This window comes from Anthonomus grandis, chromosome 8 (genome assembly GCF_022605725.1).
Source record: "Anthonomus grandis grandis chromosome 8, icAntGran1.3, whole genome shotgun sequence".
In the NCBI taxonomy this organism is placed as follows: Eukaryota; Metazoa; Arthropoda; class Insecta; order Coleoptera; family Curculionidae; genus Anthonomus; species Anthonomus grandis.
Genome location: NC_065553.1, coordinates 16425456 through 16448754, shown reverse-complemented (window position 1 = coordinate 16448754; position 23299 = coordinate 16425456). Strand labels below are relative to the sequence as shown.

The 23299-nt window shown below is 31.2% G+C and overlaps 1 protein-coding gene across 2 annotated transcripts in view; it reads left to right on the top strand.

Annotated features, from left to right (window-relative positions):
- Positions 1-21400, top strand: part of LOC126739476 (discoidin domain-containing receptor 2-like) — a 305530-nt gene extending 284130 nt beyond the window's left edge. For both annotated transcript variants that reach the window (XM_050445155.1, XM_050445154.1), the window contains exons 14-20: positions 5911-6048; positions 9671-9841; positions 14924-15051; positions 18525-18617; positions 18673-18814; positions 18874-19023; positions 19137-21400. In XM_050445155.1, coding sequence (XP_050301112.1) covers positions 5911-6048; positions 9671-9841; positions 14924-15051; positions 18525-18617; positions 18673-18814; positions 18874-19023; positions 19137-19286 — 972 coding nt within the window. In that variant the 3' untranslated portion in view covers positions 19287-21400. The remainder of the gene's footprint in view (positions 1-5910; positions 6049-9670; positions 9842-14923; positions 15052-18524; positions 18618-18672; positions 18815-18873; positions 19024-19136) is intronic.
- Positions 21401-23299: the final 1899 nt, after the last annotated feature.

Here is a 23299-nt window from a genome sequence, read left to right as displayed (position 1 = left end):
AAAGCGTTTAATTAATAAAATAGGGTCTTTGGTAAGTTTTTAGATTATGCAAATGAATGATTTATATTTTCATTTTTGCCTTGTAGATATTATTATAGGGTTCATTCATTTCGATGCCTTGCTAAGCTTAACACTAAGTTTTTAATGAAATTATGCGTCTATTAGATTATTAAATGGTTTACTGGCATTTTTGAATTAATTGATTTTTTAGGAAAAAAAGTGGTGTTTTACGATTGCAAAAAAGTTAATACATTAATTGAGGCATTCGAGGGTGTTTGAGTCATATCTCTAAAGACAAAGAAATGATAGGGTTTCGAAAAATCACCTGAAATATAAAAATGTCAATAAATAAATACAAAATTCTTTCTCGTTAAAGATTTTTCTGATTTTTTATTATGGCATAAAATTTACCTTAATAACTGAGATACTATTTAATTTTTGAATCACGTCTTTATGTCTAAGATTAGGAATAACAAAAGACAATTTTCTTATTTTCTCAAAAACTATTCGCTTTTTTACATTTTCTATTTATTTCTTTTATTAGCGGGTCAAGCCTAATTAATACGAAATTATGCAAGTAACTAAATACAAACTCAAGCAACACAAATCAAAATTAAACAACAGAAAAGACAAAAAAGATACAAAGATTCATTGACAAGCAACTTAGTTTATAAAGAAAAAGATTGAAAGAAATCAAGGATATGTATCTCATTCCTTAGATTTAATATTCGAAAAATAAATGAATTGTTAGCATAGTTTATCCTCTGGAAAGTTTGGATGGAACGTGCATTACGAAATGGTGCATGTAAAATGATTATGTGATTTAAATGTGCAGTGAAGCCTAGGTTAGAATCAAGTAACAGTCCCAAATCTCTTATCTGTTGCACTCGATCTTGAGTAATGTTTATATAATAAATAAAGAGAAGTGAACAAATTTTTACTGTAGTTAGCTTACGGTATCAGCTTTATTTTTTATACAGAGTGTCTAATAGAAACTTACCAGTTTACTGAAATAACATGCAGTAATTCGATTTTTTTAAATGGAATACCCTGTTCTTTATTTTTTCTGATATTTATTTATTAAAACTAATTTTTTTTTTAGATATTCTACATTCTTTAAAAAACGATGCCAATAAAAGCGCATAACTACATATCTGTTTTTAAAAATTCGATCTAGATTGCTTAAAAAAGAAAATTGTGCCTGCCATTATTATGAAAAGTTGCCTAATCGGAAAAAAGTACCAAATTACAAAAAGCAAGGTTGATGCATCATATTTTGTGCCCATTGACAAGTCGTCTTTCATAATCTTGTGGCTGTAACTTATGCAACAACTGGTAAGGATGAAAATGTTCACTTCAAAGCATTCGTGTAATGGAACTTGCACTAATACCAACCAGTATTTCTCTAACAAGTTGTCTAGTACTTTTTTAGGGCGTTTTAAGCTACCATCTTTTTATTTTCTTCATTCGTAGCTGGTTGTACCCGTTCGTGTTCCTCATACGTAACACTTTTTGCCCTATCAAATTTTTCTTAAAGTTTTTCAAATAGCTGTGTTATTTCGTTCAACAGCCGCTAAAGCATATGTTATATCGACAAGTTCTTCCCGTGGATAATTCATAATTTGCAAGTAATACAATAATTTTAATCCTTAAAACTTATTTCAGCTATAATGCAAAATATGTATTATTAATGATATTTAAAAAAACAGTTAATTAAATGCAACTACTTTAATGTCCGATCAGTATTTTTGCCGATAGTCTGTCAACAATACAAACAATTTTTTTTAAGCAATCTTGATAGAATGCTTGATTATAGGTTTTATTAGCCTCGTTTTTTAACATGTCTAAATAAAGCGAATTAGATATAAGACGTATTTTCTAAAAAAAATTATTCATTAAGTAAAAACAGGATGTTCCATTTAAAAAGTCAAGTTATTCCATATTTTATTTGAGTAAATTGGTAAATTTATATTAGACACTCTATATAACTTGAAAAGAAGAAGAAAGTAGACTTATTTACTTATTTAAGAAATATGAACTCAAATCTGTAATGATACCGTTCGATATACTTAATTTAATTTAAGTTCAATCAGTTTTAAATACAATAATTTACTTGAGGTACAATAGATTTTTTATATACCTAGGCGCTAAGGTTTAATTTATTAATCTCTGAGCTCGTTTCTTTTTTTTTAATATCCTACCTAACTTTGTTGTGAATATAAAAATTAAAAAACGATAAAAACAACAAGAAGACCTACTTTTTAAAAAATACCTAATTTGAACCAACATTTCGGTAGCTATATCTACTACCGTTATCAAGGTAATTAAAGTAAAATTAATACTAATACTATCAAAACTCCTTCCTAACTCGAAAATACTTTAAATACTTTTTTTTATATTACTTCACGGTTTTATAATAGTTTGACAAGCTATTTTGAAAGATAACAAAAAATTCAAAGGTTACTTCTTTAAAATTAATTATGTAAGATTTATGTTCATTAATTCTTTTTGGTAATGGTCTACAGGTTTCACCTATTAGCGGAGTAAAAACCGGCTTGAATTCTCGCGTTTTTTTTTCGAGGTATAACCAGATAAGCCCTATACTGAAGTATTGGGAATATTCCTGGGCATCTGAAACCGAGTTCTACGACATCGTTAGGGTGTCCCGATTTTTTATATATTGAAAAAACTTCAAGAATCGCGATAATTTAGAAACTCAACTTTTTGACACATAACTCGCTCTATCTCAAAAACCGCTCTAGCTACTAAAACAGTTTTTTTTTTTAATTTTTAAACGCATTTCTTTGCGCACATATTGCAATAGAAAAAATTAAGGTAGTGTTTTTTTTTGTTATTCAAAAAATTTTAAAAATGTGCTGGTCACGGTTTATGGAGATACTTTTTTCAGCAATCGAAAAACTTTTTTATTTAAAGGAATTTTACCATATAGTCTGCGAAGAATAGTAGTATATGTAGCAGACACATTAAAAAAGTTTTTAAAAGAAACTGCAACCATTTATCTCTAATAGATTTTTTAGTTATCGATTGTTGAATTCGGAGCTCAAATCGCAAGTGATCGCGCGCCAACTGATAAGGGATTTATTCCCCTCACCGCGGGTTGTAGTTACAGACAATTTCTTCTTTTTACTTTATTGTACTGTACTTAATTTAACTGCACTTTTTACTACTGTAACAGTCTGTTCAGTTTACTGTAGTACGTTTCTGTCTGACGTGCCGGTTAGTGATGTATACGAAATGAGGGTAGTTCTTATGAACGGTATGCTCCCATGTACTTGCTGCATGTAAAACTTTTCTCCATAAATAAAAGGCACTCGTTACATTAGTTTTTTACTTTTCAAAATTTAGTACATTTCCGATTCCGAATCAGATATTTCATTTTCAAAATTCATTTTATTGCTGCACGATTTGCATTTGCATTGGCAGCAACATTTCAAGCCATGTGTTACACAAACACATCGGGTGGTGCAGCCTCTGTCGGAACAGCAAATTGATAGAGCACTTCGAAGATTTTCCGGTACAGGTTCTTTATTATTATTCAGGTTAATATAGGAGTCCAATTGTTGTCCATATTGTTCCAACCATAATCGCCAGGATCTTCAGAAGCGGGCTCGGCCAAATGGCTAGTGTACCAAATTTTCATTTGGTAAATGCACCTGAAATATACGATTTTATGAAATAGCTCGGATGTTGTAATTAATAAATTTTTACCTACCTTTTCAAATGCTACTTAAATGCCTCATCAGCTGGAGGAAGCTCCGCAGCTGTTTTGTTAGTCGTAGTTGCCATGAACAGTCTCAAATCATTCAGGTTTTTGATATTGGCCTTTTTATTTTTGTACAAAAGGAGAATATATTTTGTACTATATGCGATTGCTTCCTTCTCAGGAATATAAGGAATTTTATGCAGCTCTGACAACACATTTATATTTTTATTTAATGTTTCAAAAGCTGTTTTTTTCCCAATTTTATGCACTGGTGGTGTCACATCCGGTAAGGCAATGCATTATTAAAAGATTTTTGGAAATCTGGGGGCCCAATTTTTCGACGATGTTCTGGATTGCTATATATCGCTTATTCTTACTATATGTCCCAGCTGAATAAATAGCTGAGTAGCTTTAAGGTGTACAGTTGTTCTGTAGTAGTGTAGGAGGAGCAGGAACACATCCGTGGTCCTCCAGAGCAGGAACATAATTTTTGCTTCTTTCTCTGCCCTGCCTTCTCACAGAATAAACACATTTGTCTAATGTTGAAATGTAAAGCACCATGACTTCTCGTTTTAACGGAGGCATTTTGGTTGGAGTTAGAGCAGCAGCTAGCCTCTGATCTTAAAAGCCACTCAATATTTGGGGTACTTGTATAGGTTTTTCTACAGGCAACATGAAATTTAAGTTTAATCCTACCATCCAAAATCTTCTTTTTCATTTCCATTAATTTTTTCCCGCAAGTGTCCTTTCTTTTTTCTGCTGCCTGAAGTATTGTCTCCAGGCCGGTTTTGGTAGGATTCTGAACTACCAAACTATCGCCTTGGTCTACAGATTTGCCACAAAAAATACATTTCGCATCCATCTCTTCAATGTTTAGAACCACTCATTCACTATATTATACTAACAAAAAACACAACTACTCACTATATACTATATATGCACATTAATCGTCTTTGATTCTTATTTTTAATATTATTTTCGTAAAACAACGCAAGAAGTCATAAAAACAACTCACAAGGGCTAGCGTCTTTGAAAAACTAAAAAAGCACATTTATATTTTTTCGACTCGCCATTAATCTCAACGAAACGGAGTGCGCAGGATTGCCGGGATGCCGCGCCGGTTTATTTGTATACTAGACGCATTTAAAAATATTGTGCATGCCAATTTTTCGAATTTCAAATTTTGGGGTATCAACTGTTCAAATAAATAGGTATTTCAAATTAAAAATTTCAATATAATAAATACCTAGTAAAGCGTACTTGTAGTGCGCGCGGTTAGTAGAAAGTTGCCGCGGGACAACCTCGAAAGTGTTCCTGCGATTGGAACCCCGAATTGAAAAATCGATAACTCAAGATCTATTAGAGATAAATGGTTGCAGTTTTTTTTTAAACTTTTTTAACGTGTCTGCTATATTTTCTTCGCAGACTGTATGGTAAAATTCCTTCAAATAAAAGAGTTTTTCAATTGTTGAAAAAAGTCTCTCAATAAACGGTGACCAGTACATTTTTTAAATTTTTTGATAAACAAAAAAAAACACTACTTTAGTTTTTTTTATTGCAATATGTGCGCAAAGAGATGCGTTTCAAAATAAAAAAAAAATCATTTTAATAGGTAAAGCGATTTTTGAGATAGAGCGAGTTATGTGGCAAAAAGTTGAGTTTCAAAATTACCGCGATTTTTGAGGTTTTTTGAATATGAATTGGGTCAACCTAGTGATGTCGTAGAACTCGATTTCAGATGCCAATAAACATGCCTAATAAGATAGTAAAGATTTGATCTGGTTATACCTTCAAAAAAAAATCGATAAATAAGCGTCTTTCGACCGCGTTTTTACTGCACTATATGTAAAATTCATCACAAGTACACAAAATAATAAAATTTAGCAATAAAATAATTAACTCACAGGGTATTATATTAAAAAAACTACATATTTTTCCGTTACTTTCTCTTTACGCACCCTGTATATGTAAAATTATTTTTAATTTGTAGACTCGTTGTCAACCCTATAACCAATGTCATATCAATTTTTTTCCACGCGGTATAGTTTAGGCACTATGTTAGCCGTACTTCTTTCTGACACACCCTGTATAACAACGTATTTACAATTTCCACAATTTAAACTTTAGTTTTTGTTTGGTTTTCATGTTTAAAAAAATCCTTATTTTTTTATAAAATGTTTTTGCAGGTATCCCCACCAATAGTTTGTTGGAATATTGTACCGAGCATGGGGCAACCATATTCTAACAAAGAGGTGGAGCTGGTGTCGATTCCTAGATACTGCCTCAGACCCGTTGAAAAGCTGGGATCTTGCCCTGCTGGTGGGGTAAGAATTTTTTTTTATTTTAACATAAAAGAGCTAACGCTAACAATATTAGAAGAGTAATTGGTCTATAAGCAGGATAATAGACTTTCCTTGCCAAGTCAAGTCAATTTATCAAGCAAAACTCACTTTTAGGGTATAAGACAGAAGGGTCGGAACTTTCGTGGGGGTTGTCGAATATTACTTACCGACGGGCGGCTAAGAGCGCCGTCGTCCGGGAAATACATGAATTCCAAAGTTCGAAAAGTCACTGGACCCTATAAGTTAACTTTGTCGGCAAGTCAGCACAATAGTCCTTTCTTGCAAGTTAAATTGCCTATTGATTTATAACTGGCTGCCAAAAGATTCTTTGTCGTCAGTCGGCACGAAAAGAACTTAAAAAGTTAAAAGCCATAGGAGAAGCGTTTTCGAAGAAAGGTTTTAGCGTACGGCACTCACGTGTTCAAGTGTCATGTATAATTTGAATATTTTTGTTCTATGCGAGGGGTTTCAATTTTTATTTTTCTGCGTTCGAGTAAAAAAAAACTTGGTGTTTTTCGTTTTTTTTAATGCATTTTTCGGTAGTAGAAAAAATTACACGCGTGTAAAATCCCCTTTTTCATAACTACAGGGTCCTGCAACAGTGCGTCGGTCTTCCATAAAGCCTAAAAAAATAAGGTTAAAAATTTCTAACCTCTTTAAAAAATGTTGGGGCCTGATAGCGCATATCTGGAAAATATTTTGAAGTATACAGGGTGCTTCAAAAAAGTAGGGCGATATAAGCAGCATGTTTTTTAAATGGAATGCCTTTCTTTTTATTTTATTTTTAAGACCGCCTTAGGCTACCGCTATGCGCTAAATATGGCTGCTTTGTCATGCGCAGTTTGACCGCAATAATTTAAAAAAAAAAACTAAAAATCATTACATCATTTAATTTCATCTTAATACTAGAAATATTAATTCAATGTCAATATTGGACTTAATTAGGATTCTAGAAGAATGGAGAATTACTTTGACTCCATTTCTCGCTTTTTTTTAATGGAACACCCTGTATATTTTTTATCCATTTAATGATGATTTAATACATGAACATTTTTTATTATGTAAATATATTGGCTATCTTTAGTCGTTTTTAAAATATTTACGGTAATAATTAAACAAGCATATTAAAAATATTTATCATTTTATTATTATTACATGAAGTGTTCAATATGTCCTCCCTTTTGTTCAAAACATAAATTAGTACGTTCCTGAAAACTTCTTTCTACTTCATGTAGCATTTGTGGAGTTACTTGAGCAAATGCATCCCGTATTCTCTGCTCCATATCTACTGTCGTTTTAGGTGGATTTCTACTATAAACAATTTCTTTTACAAAACCCCATAAAAAAAATCTAATTTTGTTAGGTCAGGTGTGGCTGGCCAATTAATAGGTCCATTCCTTCCAATCCATTTATCTTCAAAGATTACATTTAAATATTCAGTGACATTTCAAGAAAAATGTGGAGGAGCTCCGTCCTGTTGAAACCACATTCGGTGTCTAGTATCCAAGCAGTTCATTTTGTAAAAATTGAAGGTACATTTCTCCATTGAGATGACCATTAAAAAAATAGGGACCGATAATAGTGCTTCCAATAATTCCACCCCACACATTTAATGACCACCTATGCTGGTAGTCGATCTGCCGCATAAAATGGGGGTTTTCGGATGAATAATAATGAAAGTTATGTCTATTTACTGATTCGTTTTTATGAAATGTTGCCTCATCCGTAAATAGGACATTATTAAAAAACGTGGGGTCGTTTTATAATTTATTTCTGCTCCAGGTACAAAATTCAAGTCGGTTTTGTATATCCCTATCAAAAAGTGCTTGATGTTCATGGATGTGGTATGGATGAAAATTATTTCTTTTTAAAATTCGTTGCACTGATCTTTCACTTATTCCAACTGCTTCTCCGATATTTGACTGACTTAGGTGAGGATCTTCGGTTAGCGTTAATAACACATCTAACTCTTGCTCCTGATTAGTAACAGGCCTCATTCTATCTTGCTTGGGGTAACAAACACTCCCTGTCTCCACAAATCTTGCTAGTAACCTTCTAAAAGATTTTTCTTCTGGACATCTTCTATCAGGATAGCGCGCCCCATACATTCGAGAGGCTAAGAGGCAATTCTTTTCAGATTCCCCCAACACAAATATCATGTCAACAAGTTCGTTTTTGCTAAAATGCATTTTATAAGTATGCAATTTTCGTTCAGATTAGATTTCTGAAACAAAACTCCAAATTTCTTTTACAAACAAAGTTACGATAATTCAAATAACTGAATACTTAAGCTGATAATACACATACAAAAATGATATTCTCATAAAAATGTCAAAAATTTATTTAGAGAAACAAGTGAAATATTTTGCTTGGCAACAAAAAAGGTATTAAAATACCTATTTTGTTAAGAATGCAGATTTCCTGGTTCTTATTTAAACATTTTATTATCCACGGATAATTATCGTGAATATTTTAAAAACGACTTAAGATAGCTAATATGTTTACATAATAAAAAATGTTCATGTATTAAATCTTCATTAAATGGATAAAAAATATACAGGGTGTGTATTATCCATTTTAAAAAAGCGAAAAATGGAGCTTTAAATTCGTAAAATATGATTGCTAACTACGAACACCTTGTATATGACAGAAGGAAACAATTTAAGTCAAAGTAATTCTCCATTTTTGTAGAATCCCAATTAAGTCCAATATTGACATTGAATTAACATTTCTAGTATCAAGATGAAATTAAATGATTTTTAGATTTTTTTTTATAAAAAAAAATTATTGCAGTCAAACTGCGCATGACAAAGCAGCCATATTTAGCGCGTATACTAGGTAGCCTAAGGCGGTCTTAAAAATAAAATAAAAAGAATGACATTCCATTTAAAAAAAAATGCTGCTTATATCGCCCTACTTTTTTGAAGCACCCTGTATACTTCAAAATATTTTCCAGATATGCGCTATCAGGTCCAACATTTTTTTAAGAGGTTAGAAATTTTTAACCTTATTTTTTTAGGCTTTATGGAAGACCGACGCACTGTTGCAGGACCCTGTATAAGACAAATTTCCATTCACCATTCAAAAAATTGATAATTTTACACATTTGTTACATAAATAACTATTTAAATTGCACAGCGGCACGTAAATATACTTCAAAAATCCAACTCTGAGAGGTACTTAGGATCCTTATCTTGTAATTACTAAAAAAATACTACCTATATAAAAATATACTAGTTAACATGCATATCAAAAAAAATCAAAATCTTTTCAACGCCTTTTATCCGTCTCGGATCTCCTCAATTAATAATCCGACTTCTACCTTCCTCTCATTGAAAGGAATTATAGGAGCACTATCCAGCTCGCAGCCTATATTACTCCGGCAAGTTTGCTCAACAAAAGAGGTCCAATTATATCCCGAAAGTCACATTCCCGAGACGTGCCAGACTCACGAAACTTGATAATTTAACTTCAAGATTGCCCGAAAGCGTTCAAGTTACCATGTCTGTCAAGTATAAGATATCTAGTTCTCGGATAGGGAAATATTGAGTTTTATAATAATCCAGTCAGTAATTTTTAAGTGTTAATTCTTTGACAATTTTAGCTCTCCTTGTATGAAATTGAAAACCTGTATGACGTACTTCCGGATACCTCGCGACTCGTGGCTGTAAGAACCTCGAATCCTGATAAATTTCAAGGGGATGCGATGGAATGTCTTCGGGAAATACGATTGTTGGCTGGTTTAAATGATGCAAATATTTGTCGAGTATTGGGGGTAAGAGTATAAGAATTTTCAATGGTTTTATTTAAAATATATGTTCTAATAATTAATATTGATGAACAATTAAAATTTCATTTTAATGATAATCATATATTTTTACCACTCATCATTTAATCATTAAGAAAAAAAAATTAACCGTCCTTGCAAGGTTTGAACTGAATATTTTTTAAGAAAAAATGGTATGCCAGTAATATCTCTAAAAACCAAAATTATTTTTGACACTCTTATTTATTTAAAGCAAATTTGAAGTGAGCTCAATTGAAGAGTGATTAGGCAAAACCAGATAAATCCATTATATAATAAAAGTCCGAAATATTCACAAAAAAACTTGACAATAAGGCGTCCGTTAACTTATCAAAATAAATTATAGTGTACGTAAAACGTTTGATATTATAGACCCGGTAGACAATACTTTGTCTACGAATAGTCGTTATTAGTTAATTAGCATAAGGTTTATTGCTAATCTTATTTTGCTTGAGTTGAATATACTTAGTTTATTCTACAATATAGAAGTGATTATTTAAATGTAGGTATGATGTTATTCGCACTTATTTTAAGCTAAATAATAAATATATTTACTTACTTATAAAAAGAAAATTAAATAAAAATATATGTTCACACGTTTATTTTTTACTATAAAAAAAGTAAAAAAATTGGATTTGTTAAATTACATTCCTTCGTAAAGAACTGAAATAAAATTATTATTATGGTTACATGTTTATTCTTAATTTTCTAAACCCTACAAAATAAAAAATATGAATCGCAATTTTATTTTGTGGAAATATTTGGTTTTGCTTGATTTACTTAACTTTGAGGTCTATTATAAAAAGGGATTTAGCGGGTTTTGCTTACATCATTCACCATTGGATTTATCTGGAGAAATGAAACAGGAAACCTTGATTAAATCATTTTTGTTAAAAAGTAGATTTTTCTGGTTTTACTTGATCGCTCCTCAATTATGTATTAAAAATCATGAAAGTAACTTAAGCTTTCTTTTTTTTTTATTTGAAATAGTTTGTTAACTTCGTAAATAAAAATATTTTCTAACGTTTTTTTTTCATTATTAGTCAGCAATCATTTCTCAACTTTTTGTGTAAAAGTTAAGAATTACTGTATATAGCAAGAGCAGATAGCTGATAAGAAAATAATTTTTGAGGAATTGAAGATTAATTTTACCACGATGATTGTAAATATATGTTAAAGGATATCAAATATACAAGTTGATAAATAAATAAGGAGATAAAATGTTACGAAAATATTGCAAGAAAGCATGACTTAATAGAACAACAATAATATTTTAAACAAAATTAGTACAATATTTACTAGAAAATATTAAAAATTAGTATTGTTATTATTTTTAATATAATTGTTATACTTATGTTTAGATTAGCAAATTTATGAAGGTCAGTAATGTATGATGAATACCATAAAAGATTATGGTAAATATGTTAAAAAAGATTATGAGCTAATTATCCGGTTTTTAATGTTGTTCTTTGCTATTTTTTTGTAGGTTTAGGTAACTTTATTTTTTGTTATTTTTCCTGAATTTTTATTTAAAATCTGTGAATAAATTTAGTTATTTTATAATTATCGGTATCATTAATTTAATTTATTATTATTGTTAGAAAATTCAATTTACTTTATTTCTCAAGTATTGTTTCATTTTGCATATTAGCACATATTTAATGGATTTGTATTATATATTTTTTTTTACTTTACTCAAAATAACGAAGGTAATTTGAGGCGTTTAGAGCAAAAGTGGCCCAAGCCACATTTTTAAAAAAGTTGAGTTAACAGCAAAAATGGCCTACAAATATATCGAATTTTTATTATGCAATACCGGCCCAAGCCTATTTCGACCATTTACCGCAAGATGTCATATAAATCCACTTTTGCGTACATAGCACGTTCATATTTGCTGGAGCAAGACTGGCCCAACCCATTGTGGGCCGCTTTAGTATTCAGTGACGTTGAGATTATTTTGACCACGTGTTTGTAATTTTGATAGCATACTTTTTGTTCGAAAAGTAAAGTTTTTTTTTTAAATGCAAAGAAATATGTCTGGTTGTGACGAAGATCGCTCTGGTAAGTAACCTATAATTAAATTTTATTTGCACATTTGCAGTTAAAGTTGTAATAATATGTATTTTGAGGTTATGAAAATACTGTGTTTCGGTGATCCGGGTTTGGGCCACTTTTACATTTACATTTTTTTTGTTACAGTTATAGAAGAATCTTTTCAGGATTTAGGTTCTGAATTCGTACCTTCTGGAAGTGAAGCTAGCGACCTAGTTAGTTTGTTTCCTTATCAATCGATAAAAACATTATATTTTATTATGTTTTTATTGACTTCTATAATAAAATATTATGTTTTATTGATTAATGTTTTGTTTATATTACAGACATAGAACGCACTTCCTGCAAGCAAATTATTCAGGGAGCAAAAAGAAGGAAAAATGAAGGGCAGTGGAAGAGAAATATTAGGAAAAAAAAAACGTGCTGCTGGTGAAGAATACGTGAACACCAAGGGGAGGATGGTTTCTTCCAAGATATTTGAAGCCAAACAATGCCCTTGTTCAAAGAAGTGCCACGAAAATTTTTCACAAAAATGGCGTGAAGCTCTATTCAAAAACTTTTATAGTTTGGGATCTCACACTTTGCAGACTTCTTATATTTTTGGACATGTCAGAGTTCTACACAAAGAACGGAGTTATACCACGGAAAATATAAAACCAAAGGAACACAGCAGGTGCTACATTTTGCCAAATGGCAAAGGAGAAGACAAAAAAGTTTGCAAAACTTTTTTTAAGCAATTATTGGGCATGTCTAATGGCCGCGTAACTAGGGTATTGAAGTCAAAAAGCACTGATGGAACACCACAGCCTGATAAACGTGGAAAATCAATACCAGTTAATAAAACTTCTCTGGAAAAAGTCACTGCTGTGAAAAGTTTTATTAATAAATTACCAGCTTATGAGTCCCATTATTCATTAAAAAAAAGTCCAAATGTCAAGTATCTTTCTCCAGAACTAGACCTAACCAAAATGTACAATTTGTATAAAAATGAAACTGAACAACCCGTTTCATTGTTTGTTTTTCGTCATATATTTAAAAATGATTTTAATTTAAAGTTTCACGCACCGTTATCCGATAGTTGTCGCAAATGTGATGCTTTCAATATAAGAATTAAAGCAGCTATGGCAGATGGCCAAGAAAGTGAGGCAATTAAAGCAGAACAAGAGATGCACCAGAGGAAAGCTGAAGCTGCTAGACAAGGCATGAGAAACGATGCTGAAGCTGCAAAATCGGATTAAATCATTTGACTTAATGAAAACATTGGCAACACCGATCATTTCAACAGGAGTTGCGTACTACAAAAGGCAACTTTGGACGTTTTGTTTTGGGATTCATGATTTTCAAACTCGCATAGTACACATGTACATGTGTGACGAGAGTGTTGCATCCCGGGGTCCTCAGGAAATTGGTGCCTGTATTACACACTACATTAAGAATTTTGTTACCACAAGAAAGCTAATAATATACAGCGATCAGTGCGGTGGTCAAAATAGGAATTTCAAAATGCGATTACACAGTTAACAACATTGACCATTAATTTTTAGTTTCTGGTCACTCCTACCTTCCAAATGATCAGGACTTTGGATTAGTCGAAAAAACAAAAAACACTATAAAATATTTTTGTTCCCAATGATTGGATGCAAGTGGTTCTAGTAGCCAGGAAAAGAAATCCGTTCAAAGTATTAGTTATGACATCCAGCGACTTTTTTTCAACAAAAGAACTAGAAAAGGCATTAACGAATCGTAAAAAAACGGAAGCTGATGAAAAAGTATAATGGTTGCGAATACAGTGGCTTCGATATGATAAAGAAAAACCTGAAATTATCCAATTTAAATATTCCAATAACGAAAATGTTTTATTTAACGAAGTTAATGTAAAAAAACGGGGCAACCAAACTTTCCATGACATGGCCAGACTTCTTCCTCTATTCGAGGGACCTAAGCCCATATAAGAAAAGAAATTCTTGTTATCTTTGCTTGATTATATTTCACCAGTAAACCATGAATTTTATCGTCAACTGGTTCAAAATGCACGCGTTGAAAAAGACTCGAATGTTTTTGAAAATCATGAGGAAGAAGAAAATGATTAATAAGAGTTTACGTTGAGTTTTGTTTAAAAATGTCTTATGGTTTACCTTAAAATAAATTATTTTGCTTTAGTAATTCATTTTTACTCTCAAGTCAGTAAAAAAAAGGTTATGCAAAAGGGGCCCAAGCCACATACAAAATCTTATTTTTCAAAAAAAAAACGTCCAAAAACTATGTTTAATATTCCACCACTTACCGAAATAAAAATAAATTAAGAAATTCTTACAATCGCCTCTAATAATTTCGTAATTATTCTTCAAAAAATTTCATTATTTTCATTTGCGAATTTCTCCATAAAAAATATTTTTAGCTTGGGCCACTTTTGCTCTAAACGCCTCATTTGGATTTTATTTTAAAGCTATTTTAAATCCATCGATTACGGACCAATTTCAACTTTGCTTGTTACTACCAAAATATCTGGAAAACGATGATCTAATTAATGTGCTTAATGGCCTTTTTCTGATACACACCACATATTGCGTTTTAGTAAATATTGAGTATTTATTTTGTAAATGACAAGTCCAGTACAGTGTTTGCATTTTTTGGTGCAAGCAAACAGAAATGCCAATATTAGGCCATTATAGGATCGACCCATTAGTACAGATCGACTGAAATAGTGAATTTTTTAAATAAATAATATGGCATTTTCGGTTATCCAAAAGTTAGTAAACTTCTTAAAATAAGCTTTCAGTGGTCAATATGTATTAAAATATTAATAATTAAAATATTCGCTATTAACTAATTATTTTCTTGAGGAGAATTTTATGAAATAGGTAGAAATACTGGAAGATGTCTAAAAGAAATGTTAGAGAGCGTATTTTATTTCTCAAGTATTTTATTCATAATTTATGATATGAATAAAATTCTTATATTCATAAGCTTGCTGGTTCATCAAAAATAATTGTATTTTAGGTATGTGCTGCAGAGCAACCACCATGGACGATAATAGAGTATGGAGAAATGGGGGATTTAGCACAGTATTTGCAGTTTCTAGTAAACAGAAATGGCAGTATTAGGCCATCAGAGGATCAACCCATTAGGTACAGTATAAATCGTCTAGGAAATAACATCAACATCTAAAGACATTTATTTGATGCTATAAGTGTATCACATTTAGCCTTTTCTAATACAACCACGAATACGATTTTATGACTAACTAATTGATAAGCTTCTAACATGGCAGACCTGTAAATGGAGTAGATATAATAATAATAATATATTTTAGAAAATACAAATCGATTTGGAAAACAAATTGTCAATTAAACATATTGAAACATTTCTCATTAGTATTAAAGAAAATCTCTCTCTAGGTTGTTCTGTAAAAAGAAACTTTTTTGTTTATCTCGCGAAGAAATCCCAAAAAAAATATTGACACTATAAGAGACATCTCGGTCTTGGCGGCTTTGAGCTCACCTCCTAACGAGATTATATCGACGAGAGATACAAGGCGATAATTAGAAAATATTGGCTTTTCTTTATCCGGACGAGCGGCTATTTTTTTTTATTATTTATATTTATTGTCAGTAAAATGAAAAAAGGTTATTTGTATCATGGTCGGCCATTAATCAACTATTTTTATACCCAAATAATTAATATTAAGGTTAAGTACCAGAATCATGATTCGTGTTTATTTTGTCCTCGATTGAATTAAACAACGTTTAACTCTCTTCATTGTTCATAGCCTTTGCATTGTGATGAGACTATGAAATCGGACTAGGCTTTAGTGGACCAATTATTAAAAAAGTGTTTTTTATTAAAAAGTCAAAACCTGTTGATCTTGACATAAACAGGCAGGAGATAAATAGAGGCACCTAAGATTATCTCTAAAGGTTTATTAGTCATGGTCGCTTTTAAGCCATTGAGTTCAAATTATACATATCATATGTTCATGATAACAGATCAAATCTGTGCATTTCTAGATATAGGCCTGAGTTTTTATTTTCATTTTCTCCGAAAGGTCCTTCTTTCTCCTCCTAGTCCTATCTTTTTACCCTTAGGGCAACCGTGGAGAATATGGACCCGAACAATCGGAGAAAACTGTGAGAAGCAGATAGCAAATGGTTTGCAAAAGCTGAATTAGTTTCTGTGACATCACTATTTTTGTACGGATTAATAAAGGCCATGTGATATTTTATTCTTGACCAAAGGACGGAAAAAGGTAAACTCAAAGTCGAAGTCTCATAAATCAGCGTCCATTAAAGGTTAAGCGTTTCGCCGCATTAGGGCATCATTAGACCTATCGAAATACAAAAACCACACACTGACTCACACTAACATAATAAAATAACGATAATGATACACGATGGTGTAAACTTATTTTATTTTATGTTTTTTTTATTATGTTAGTGTGAGTCAGTGTATTTAATGTATTTATTATATGTATTTAATTAGTTTTTGTATTTCGATAGGTCTGATGATGCCCTAATGCGGCGAAACGCGTAACCTATAATAGACGCTGATTTATCAGACTTGGACTTTGAGTTTACTTTTTTCCCTCCTTTGGTCATATACTTAAGTCTCTTTGAGACTAATGGATGATTATTTTGAATCTTTTATTCTTGTTGAGACTTTCTTGCTTGGTTGGCCAATATAACCAGCATTACAGTCATCATACTTTAGAGAGTATATTTCTGATTTTGGCAAAAAATCTGCTTTGTCTTTAATACTAACCAGCTGTGCTGCAAATTATTATGGGTCTTTAATGCTACTGTCGGATTAGAGAGGATTTGAAAAATGTAGCCAAAAATTACATGGATCTAAAAAACTTCTATTTCTTTATAATATATAACAGAGGAAAACTACAGCTGAAGGCTTGATAATACTAAGTTTTATAAAACACGCTTCCCTGGACAAAGTGTTTGCAAAAGGTACTTGCTTGCTCCGAATTTGATCTTGACTTGCGGCTATTCATAAAGAGTTAGTTGGTATTTCTTTATGGTATTGAAGGTTGGACATTAAAGAGTGCTATTAAGAAAATGGAGGACTTTTAGAGTTAGGTGTAACGCAAAATTCTTTAGATAACCTGACTAGATAATGAAACTGACAAATGACGAAGTTATTAAATGCGACAACAAGGAACGCGAACTCTTTAAAATGTACATAATACGGAGTGGAAAGATTCCGATTCTTGCTGTTGATGATCAAAAACAAGCTTGAGGGCAGGAGAGGAATCGAAAGAAAGAAATTGTTAAATGTCACCAGATAGTGAAAGGGGTAGATGTACATACGTAGGTGGACATACTCCACATAGAACAGAGAAGCATTGAAAAATATTATCCCAAACATCCATTAGTAGATCTTTATTGAAAGAAGAAGTAGAAGAGGAAGAAGGACAAAGGCATGTTAAATAGTCTATAGAAAAGGAATTAGAAGAAGCAAGTTTGTATGCACAAGGAGAAAATTGGAAAAAAAGGAGAGACATATGTTGCTATACAAATGAAAGTGAGTCTTTGGCTTTGATAAAAACTTTATTTTTGTTGTATATAGTGCGGTAAATTACACTAGATGAATGCAATTTCAACACCATTAAGGCATTATAATACAGTAGTGAAATGCAGGAAAAGATTATAATCAGAGACATTATTCTCAGATTTATATTTCATGGGAAATCGTAGCAAAATATCAGCTTTAAGTTTTGAGGTTTTACGACTAGTAAGAAAAACCTCATATTTGATTTTTACAGTTTCTATCCAAAAATTAGGCGAATGATTTTAAATTGTAACAGTAATATCCTCATATTAAGTGGACATTTCCAAATGCCTACTATGTGGATATTTCCCAATAATATATAATAAAAGCTTTTGCCAAATTATTAGCATTATCCTCGTCAGTGACAGGTCTGACGAGTAAATTTGCATTTTGTATTTGGAAATATTCTCTTAGTATTTAAAAATGTTCATCTATTACCTTCACAATTGAGTACCAAAATAAAGATGTTTGTAAATTCTTTGTAAATTAAGTTTCAGAGTTATTGAGTGGTTTTTTATTATTTTATATTTTAGATAGATTGAAAAAATCTTGATATTGTCAAAGTTCTAACAAAATTCTAAATATTTTGAAAATTCATGTAAGGATTTTTAGATTTTAGTTTTAAATAAATGCTGATGACTTTCAGCGATCGTCTGAGATGAGTACAATAAGTTGTTTGGAAAGTAACGAAATATTTGTTGGATATTATTACAAACTTTTACAAAAGTCATAAAAAGTTAATATTTTAAAAACTGATATAGCAGTTTTATTAATTTTAGTTTTATATAGAAGCTAATGAGTTTCTTCAGTAAAAAATTATCCAACGATTATTTTGGGTACTTGGCATGAGACTTCCATGAAAAAGAAAGAGACCCATAGAATTTTTTTTTATAAATGAACATAAAAGAAAGGTTGATGATGGTCGCCAAAACCTGGTATCATTCTTTTTAAATCACTATCATATAAGGTGGCAATTTATTAAAGAAACACGGACTCTTGTTTATAACAAAAAAATCATAATGACTAACCATTATTTCTATTGCAGTACTGCTAGTCTAATCTACATGGCGACACAAATAGCATCAGCCATGAAATATTTAGAATCGAAAAATGTTGTCCATAAAGATTTAGCTGCCAGGTAGCACCTACCGTGACTCATTAACAGGATATTTTAAAATTTAATTTTATTTTAGAAACTGCTTAGTAGGACGAGGTTACATCATTAAAATAACCGACATTGCTATGGCCAAGCCCCAATATAGAAAAGAATATGCAGAAATTGGCGGACGACCTCCTGCCCCATTAAGATGGCTACCTTGGGAGAGCATCTTACTAGTAAGAAATGTGTTTCTATGTCTAGTTATATTTTTAATGAATTTTTATTTGATTTTTAGGACCGGTATTCTTGTTCCAGTACAGTATGGGCTTTCGCTGTCACACTTTGGGAAATTTTGAACTTCTGTTGCGAGCGGCCTTTTGGCAACTTAAGCAATGAGAAAGTTATTCAAAATGCAGAACATATGTACTATGGTGGTGAACTTCAGGTATATTTAACATTAAACTAGTGTATATAACAAAAATTGTAAAAAGGATGGTTAATGTTTTCTTTTTCTAACCCAGAGATAAAACAGTCCATATATACCAATTATCTTTGTAGGTGATGCTGAGTAAACCTCCTCACTGCACCACCGATATCTATGACCTGATGTGCAGTTGTTGGAGCAGAGACGATACGGATCGACCCACATTTAAATCGATTTACTCATTTTTGAAAAGGATCAATAAGGATTACGTTCCTACTGATTAAAAAAGTTCTTACTATAGGAAATCTTCTCAAAAGTCTGACTTTATATAGTAATTTTTGGCTCTAAGTGAATTCTATCGAACGCTTAATTATTATAGTGATAACATAGGATCATGACTTGATTACATATCTTTGATTATCATATGTATATACAGTGGTTTTTTTTGTTATACATAGTTGACATAGAACTTTAGGCCTAATTGTATAAAAGAAAAAAACTGTAATGCTCACAAAAATAGATGTGATATCCGATTATTAAAATTTCTCTGTAAATACCGGGAAGAAATTAGTTTACCTAAAGTTTAAGGTCATCAAATGTCATATCTTTCTCTAATTCTCTATTTTTGAATCATTAATCTATGAAAAGAAAAGAATTTTATAGTGGTGTATTCAAAAGGTCACAGTATAGATTTACTAGATACTCAACAGCGATTTGATTTATCAGCTTGTAACAGTTGTAACCAATACCAGATTTGTTTTTGTCTTTAAATACGATAACCTATATAGCAGGAGTTCAGAAGTTTTATTAATACAAAATCGGTAAAAAAAATGTTTTTCCTCAATATATGAAATCAGCAGTGATTTTCAATATTCAGTAAACCATGCTAATCTAAGCAGCAATTTGATTTAACGGCTTGTAACCAGTAAAAAATGTGTTCTTTGGATTTAATAACATATTAGCCAGTGAGTTATAAGGGATTTACTAATCCAAAATTATTGAAAAAAAAAATTTTTTTTTTATAATGCGAAAAAAAAATAATTTTTTTTTGCATTATATGACATATTTTTTCTCAGCAGTGATTTTAAATATTCATTTAACCATAAGAAGAACCTGTCTGCAGGGTATAGCAAGATGTTGTCGGGAAATTTAAATTTCTTTTTTTGTTCCGGTGTTGCTGTTGTTCTAGTTTTGGTATTGTTATAATATTTTATTCAATGAGGGTATTTACTATCTGACTGCGACATGCGTATTAAATATTAAAAAAAATTAAATTTTATTATAAATATATAAAAATATAATTCACTCTTTTGTGTTATTTAAACTGTTAAAAAAACTATCGAAATTATATTTTCAGTAAAGTATATAATTAGGTTCTTATCATTCGTCTAATTTTTTTATTAATTTATTTAATTCTAGAATTTGTGGGCTTTATGGGCATACATATAAGAATGTCGTCATGTAATAATTTGGTATTTGCTTATGATTTAACATTGTACAGAAGAATTAATAGTCTTGATGATAATGTTTTTCTATACAAAAAATTAACAAATATCCTGCATGAACTGTGTAACCAATAAACTGGAATTAAATATTTCTAAGTGTAAAGTGGTGACATTTACTCCAAACAGTAAATCACTGTTTTACAATTATAATATTGATCATGAAAATCTAGTGCATTACAAAAGTATAAGGGACTTAGGTGTCACCTTTGATACTCAATTTCTTTTTTTCTCAACTTTTATTCCACACATTCAATCAATTGCATCATTGTATTGCTGCCCAAGAAGATTTAAGTTATTGCAATTTAGACAGAGTGGTGCTTATCCGCAAAGGGGAATTGATAATACTATTTTGCTACGACAGTTTAACATTAATTGACTGGACTTCAGAACATCACTTATATCTCTTAATTTTCTTCATAAACCTCTCCATAACGAGGTTGATTCTTCTTATTTAGTATCGATGTTAGACTTTTGGATACCACGCATGAAAACGCGACTTTCCACAACCTTCTGTAATAGGGCTTCTAGAACGAAGAAAATCTCCCTTTTTTATAATGATTACAAATTTTAACATAATTCTGTAATATTCGGTCAATCTCTAGATTATGCATAATTTTGGTTTTGCATTGTATTTTTTTTTCTTTTTTTTGGTATTTTATTTCTTATTAGTTATACTCTCATAGATTAAATATTGTTCTGTAATTGGTGTTTACTAGTGAACAATAAATAAATAAATAATTATCTCCCCAGTGATTTTAAATATTCACTAACCTATGTTCTTCTCAACATTATTTTGATTAATATTCATATTTATCGAAAAAACCTCTGCAGTGATTTAAAAAGATTCAGCGATGCAATATAATTATAATTTATTGGGTTAAATAAGGGTAACAGTGGACAAACAGTGGATAAATATTATTTAATCCGATTTATATGTTCCTAACCCATATTTTCTTTAACAGCTTTATTGCGATTACTTTTGTTTTTAAATGAATCCAAAATATAGTCTAGTTTTCTAGAAGATCAATACTTTATATGTACTTGTTTCTTTTTTTGTTTTTTTCTCGTTTTCTCCATTTAAACTGTGAATGTTAGGAAGGTTAAGAGTTAAAGATTAGCTTTAAGCTAATCTTCGCCTTCTTTGGCAATGTAGTATTAAGTAATATTGTAAGATTAATATTGCTTTTTTTTTAATAAAGACATATTATTATTATTATTATTACTTATTTATCTCTGCAGTGATTTCACAAACTATTAAATTTATCTCAGTACTGATTTTTAAAGATTCATAGATTCAGAACTAGTACAAAAAATGTTTTATTTTCTGATCACCTTGCGTGTCATATTCATAGCAGTGTTTAAGTTAAAATAGCAGGAAACAGATCATAATAGTAATTAGTGGCGGTTTGTAGCTTCTAAGAGTGCACAGGTTGCACAAGTGAAAAAAACTTGAGCGTTTCTTTACCGACCGTAAAAAAATTGTCTCCGAAAGTATAAAATTATTAAAAATTGATACAAGAACGATATTGTGACAAGATAAACCACGACAAAAAGACTAAACTTGTAAAAAAATATGAGAAAAAGTTTCTATAAACATGGGTCCGGAAATGCATAGTTTTCAAGATACAGGGTGATAATTTTTTTTAAATATTATATTTTTGTTAATATTTAAAAAAATATTTACTTTTTCGCCTCTTGTATTTTTTTCGAATCTCACTTCGTTTTCGAGAAAAAAAATAAATACCGTTTTATTGCATGCCACTGGACAAAATTGGTTTATTACACTTACAAATTTGGGTACACTTTCTCACTCGACGAATCATTAAACGACGCACTCGAGCTAAAATTCGAGGTCTATTTCTCACTCACGCAAGCATTTACAATTTTATTTCTTAACTCTTCTATTGCTTGTATGGGACTAGCATAAACCAGACTTTTAAGATGTCCCCATAAATAAAAATCTATTGGATTTAAGTCAGGGGAGCGAGGTGGCCATTGAATTGGTTCACCTCTTCCAACACAATTTTTCCCAAAGGTATTATTTAGATGAGTTCTAACCGCTATACTAAAATGAGGAGGAGCTCCAACGTGCATATAAATTATTTGATTATGTACATTTGGAGGAACTTCTTCTAGCAGTACGGGCAATTCTTGTTAAAGAAATTTCGTCACTCCATACATGAGTATTATGCAAATTAACAATACCATCACGTCGAAATCCAGCTTCGTCCGTAAAAAGTATACAAAAGTATATAAAAGTAAACTTTTTCGTAATACAATTGGCAAAACTGCAAACGGGGCAGAAAATCTCTTGGTAGTAATGCCTGCACACGTTGAACATGATACGGATTCAAAAGTTGTTCGGAGAGAACCTGCCACACAGTGCTGTTGGAATGATTATCCCCTAATCGGGCTGCTATAGTCCGGGTACTTACACCAGGATTTTCTTCCACGGCACGTAAAACTGCCTCCTCAAACTCAGGCGTTCTTACGGACCTCGGCCGGCCTCTATCATTGGTGGGAATGGCAAAACTAAGTAACTTTATTGTCAAAAACATCACGAAAAATAAATAAGAAAATTTACCTTTTTTCCCGCAATATACGGTCTACGCCTTCAAATGGTTTTACTATCTGGAAGTTGCCGTTCGGGAAACGCTTTTGCATACAGGCGTCTCGCTGCATAACAATTACTGTAAGCACGTGCATACATTACATACATGTCTGTCATTCCCCCAAAACTGTCATTTTTCATCACAAAACCCCTGGGACGCCACTGGACCTTATGATTTTAA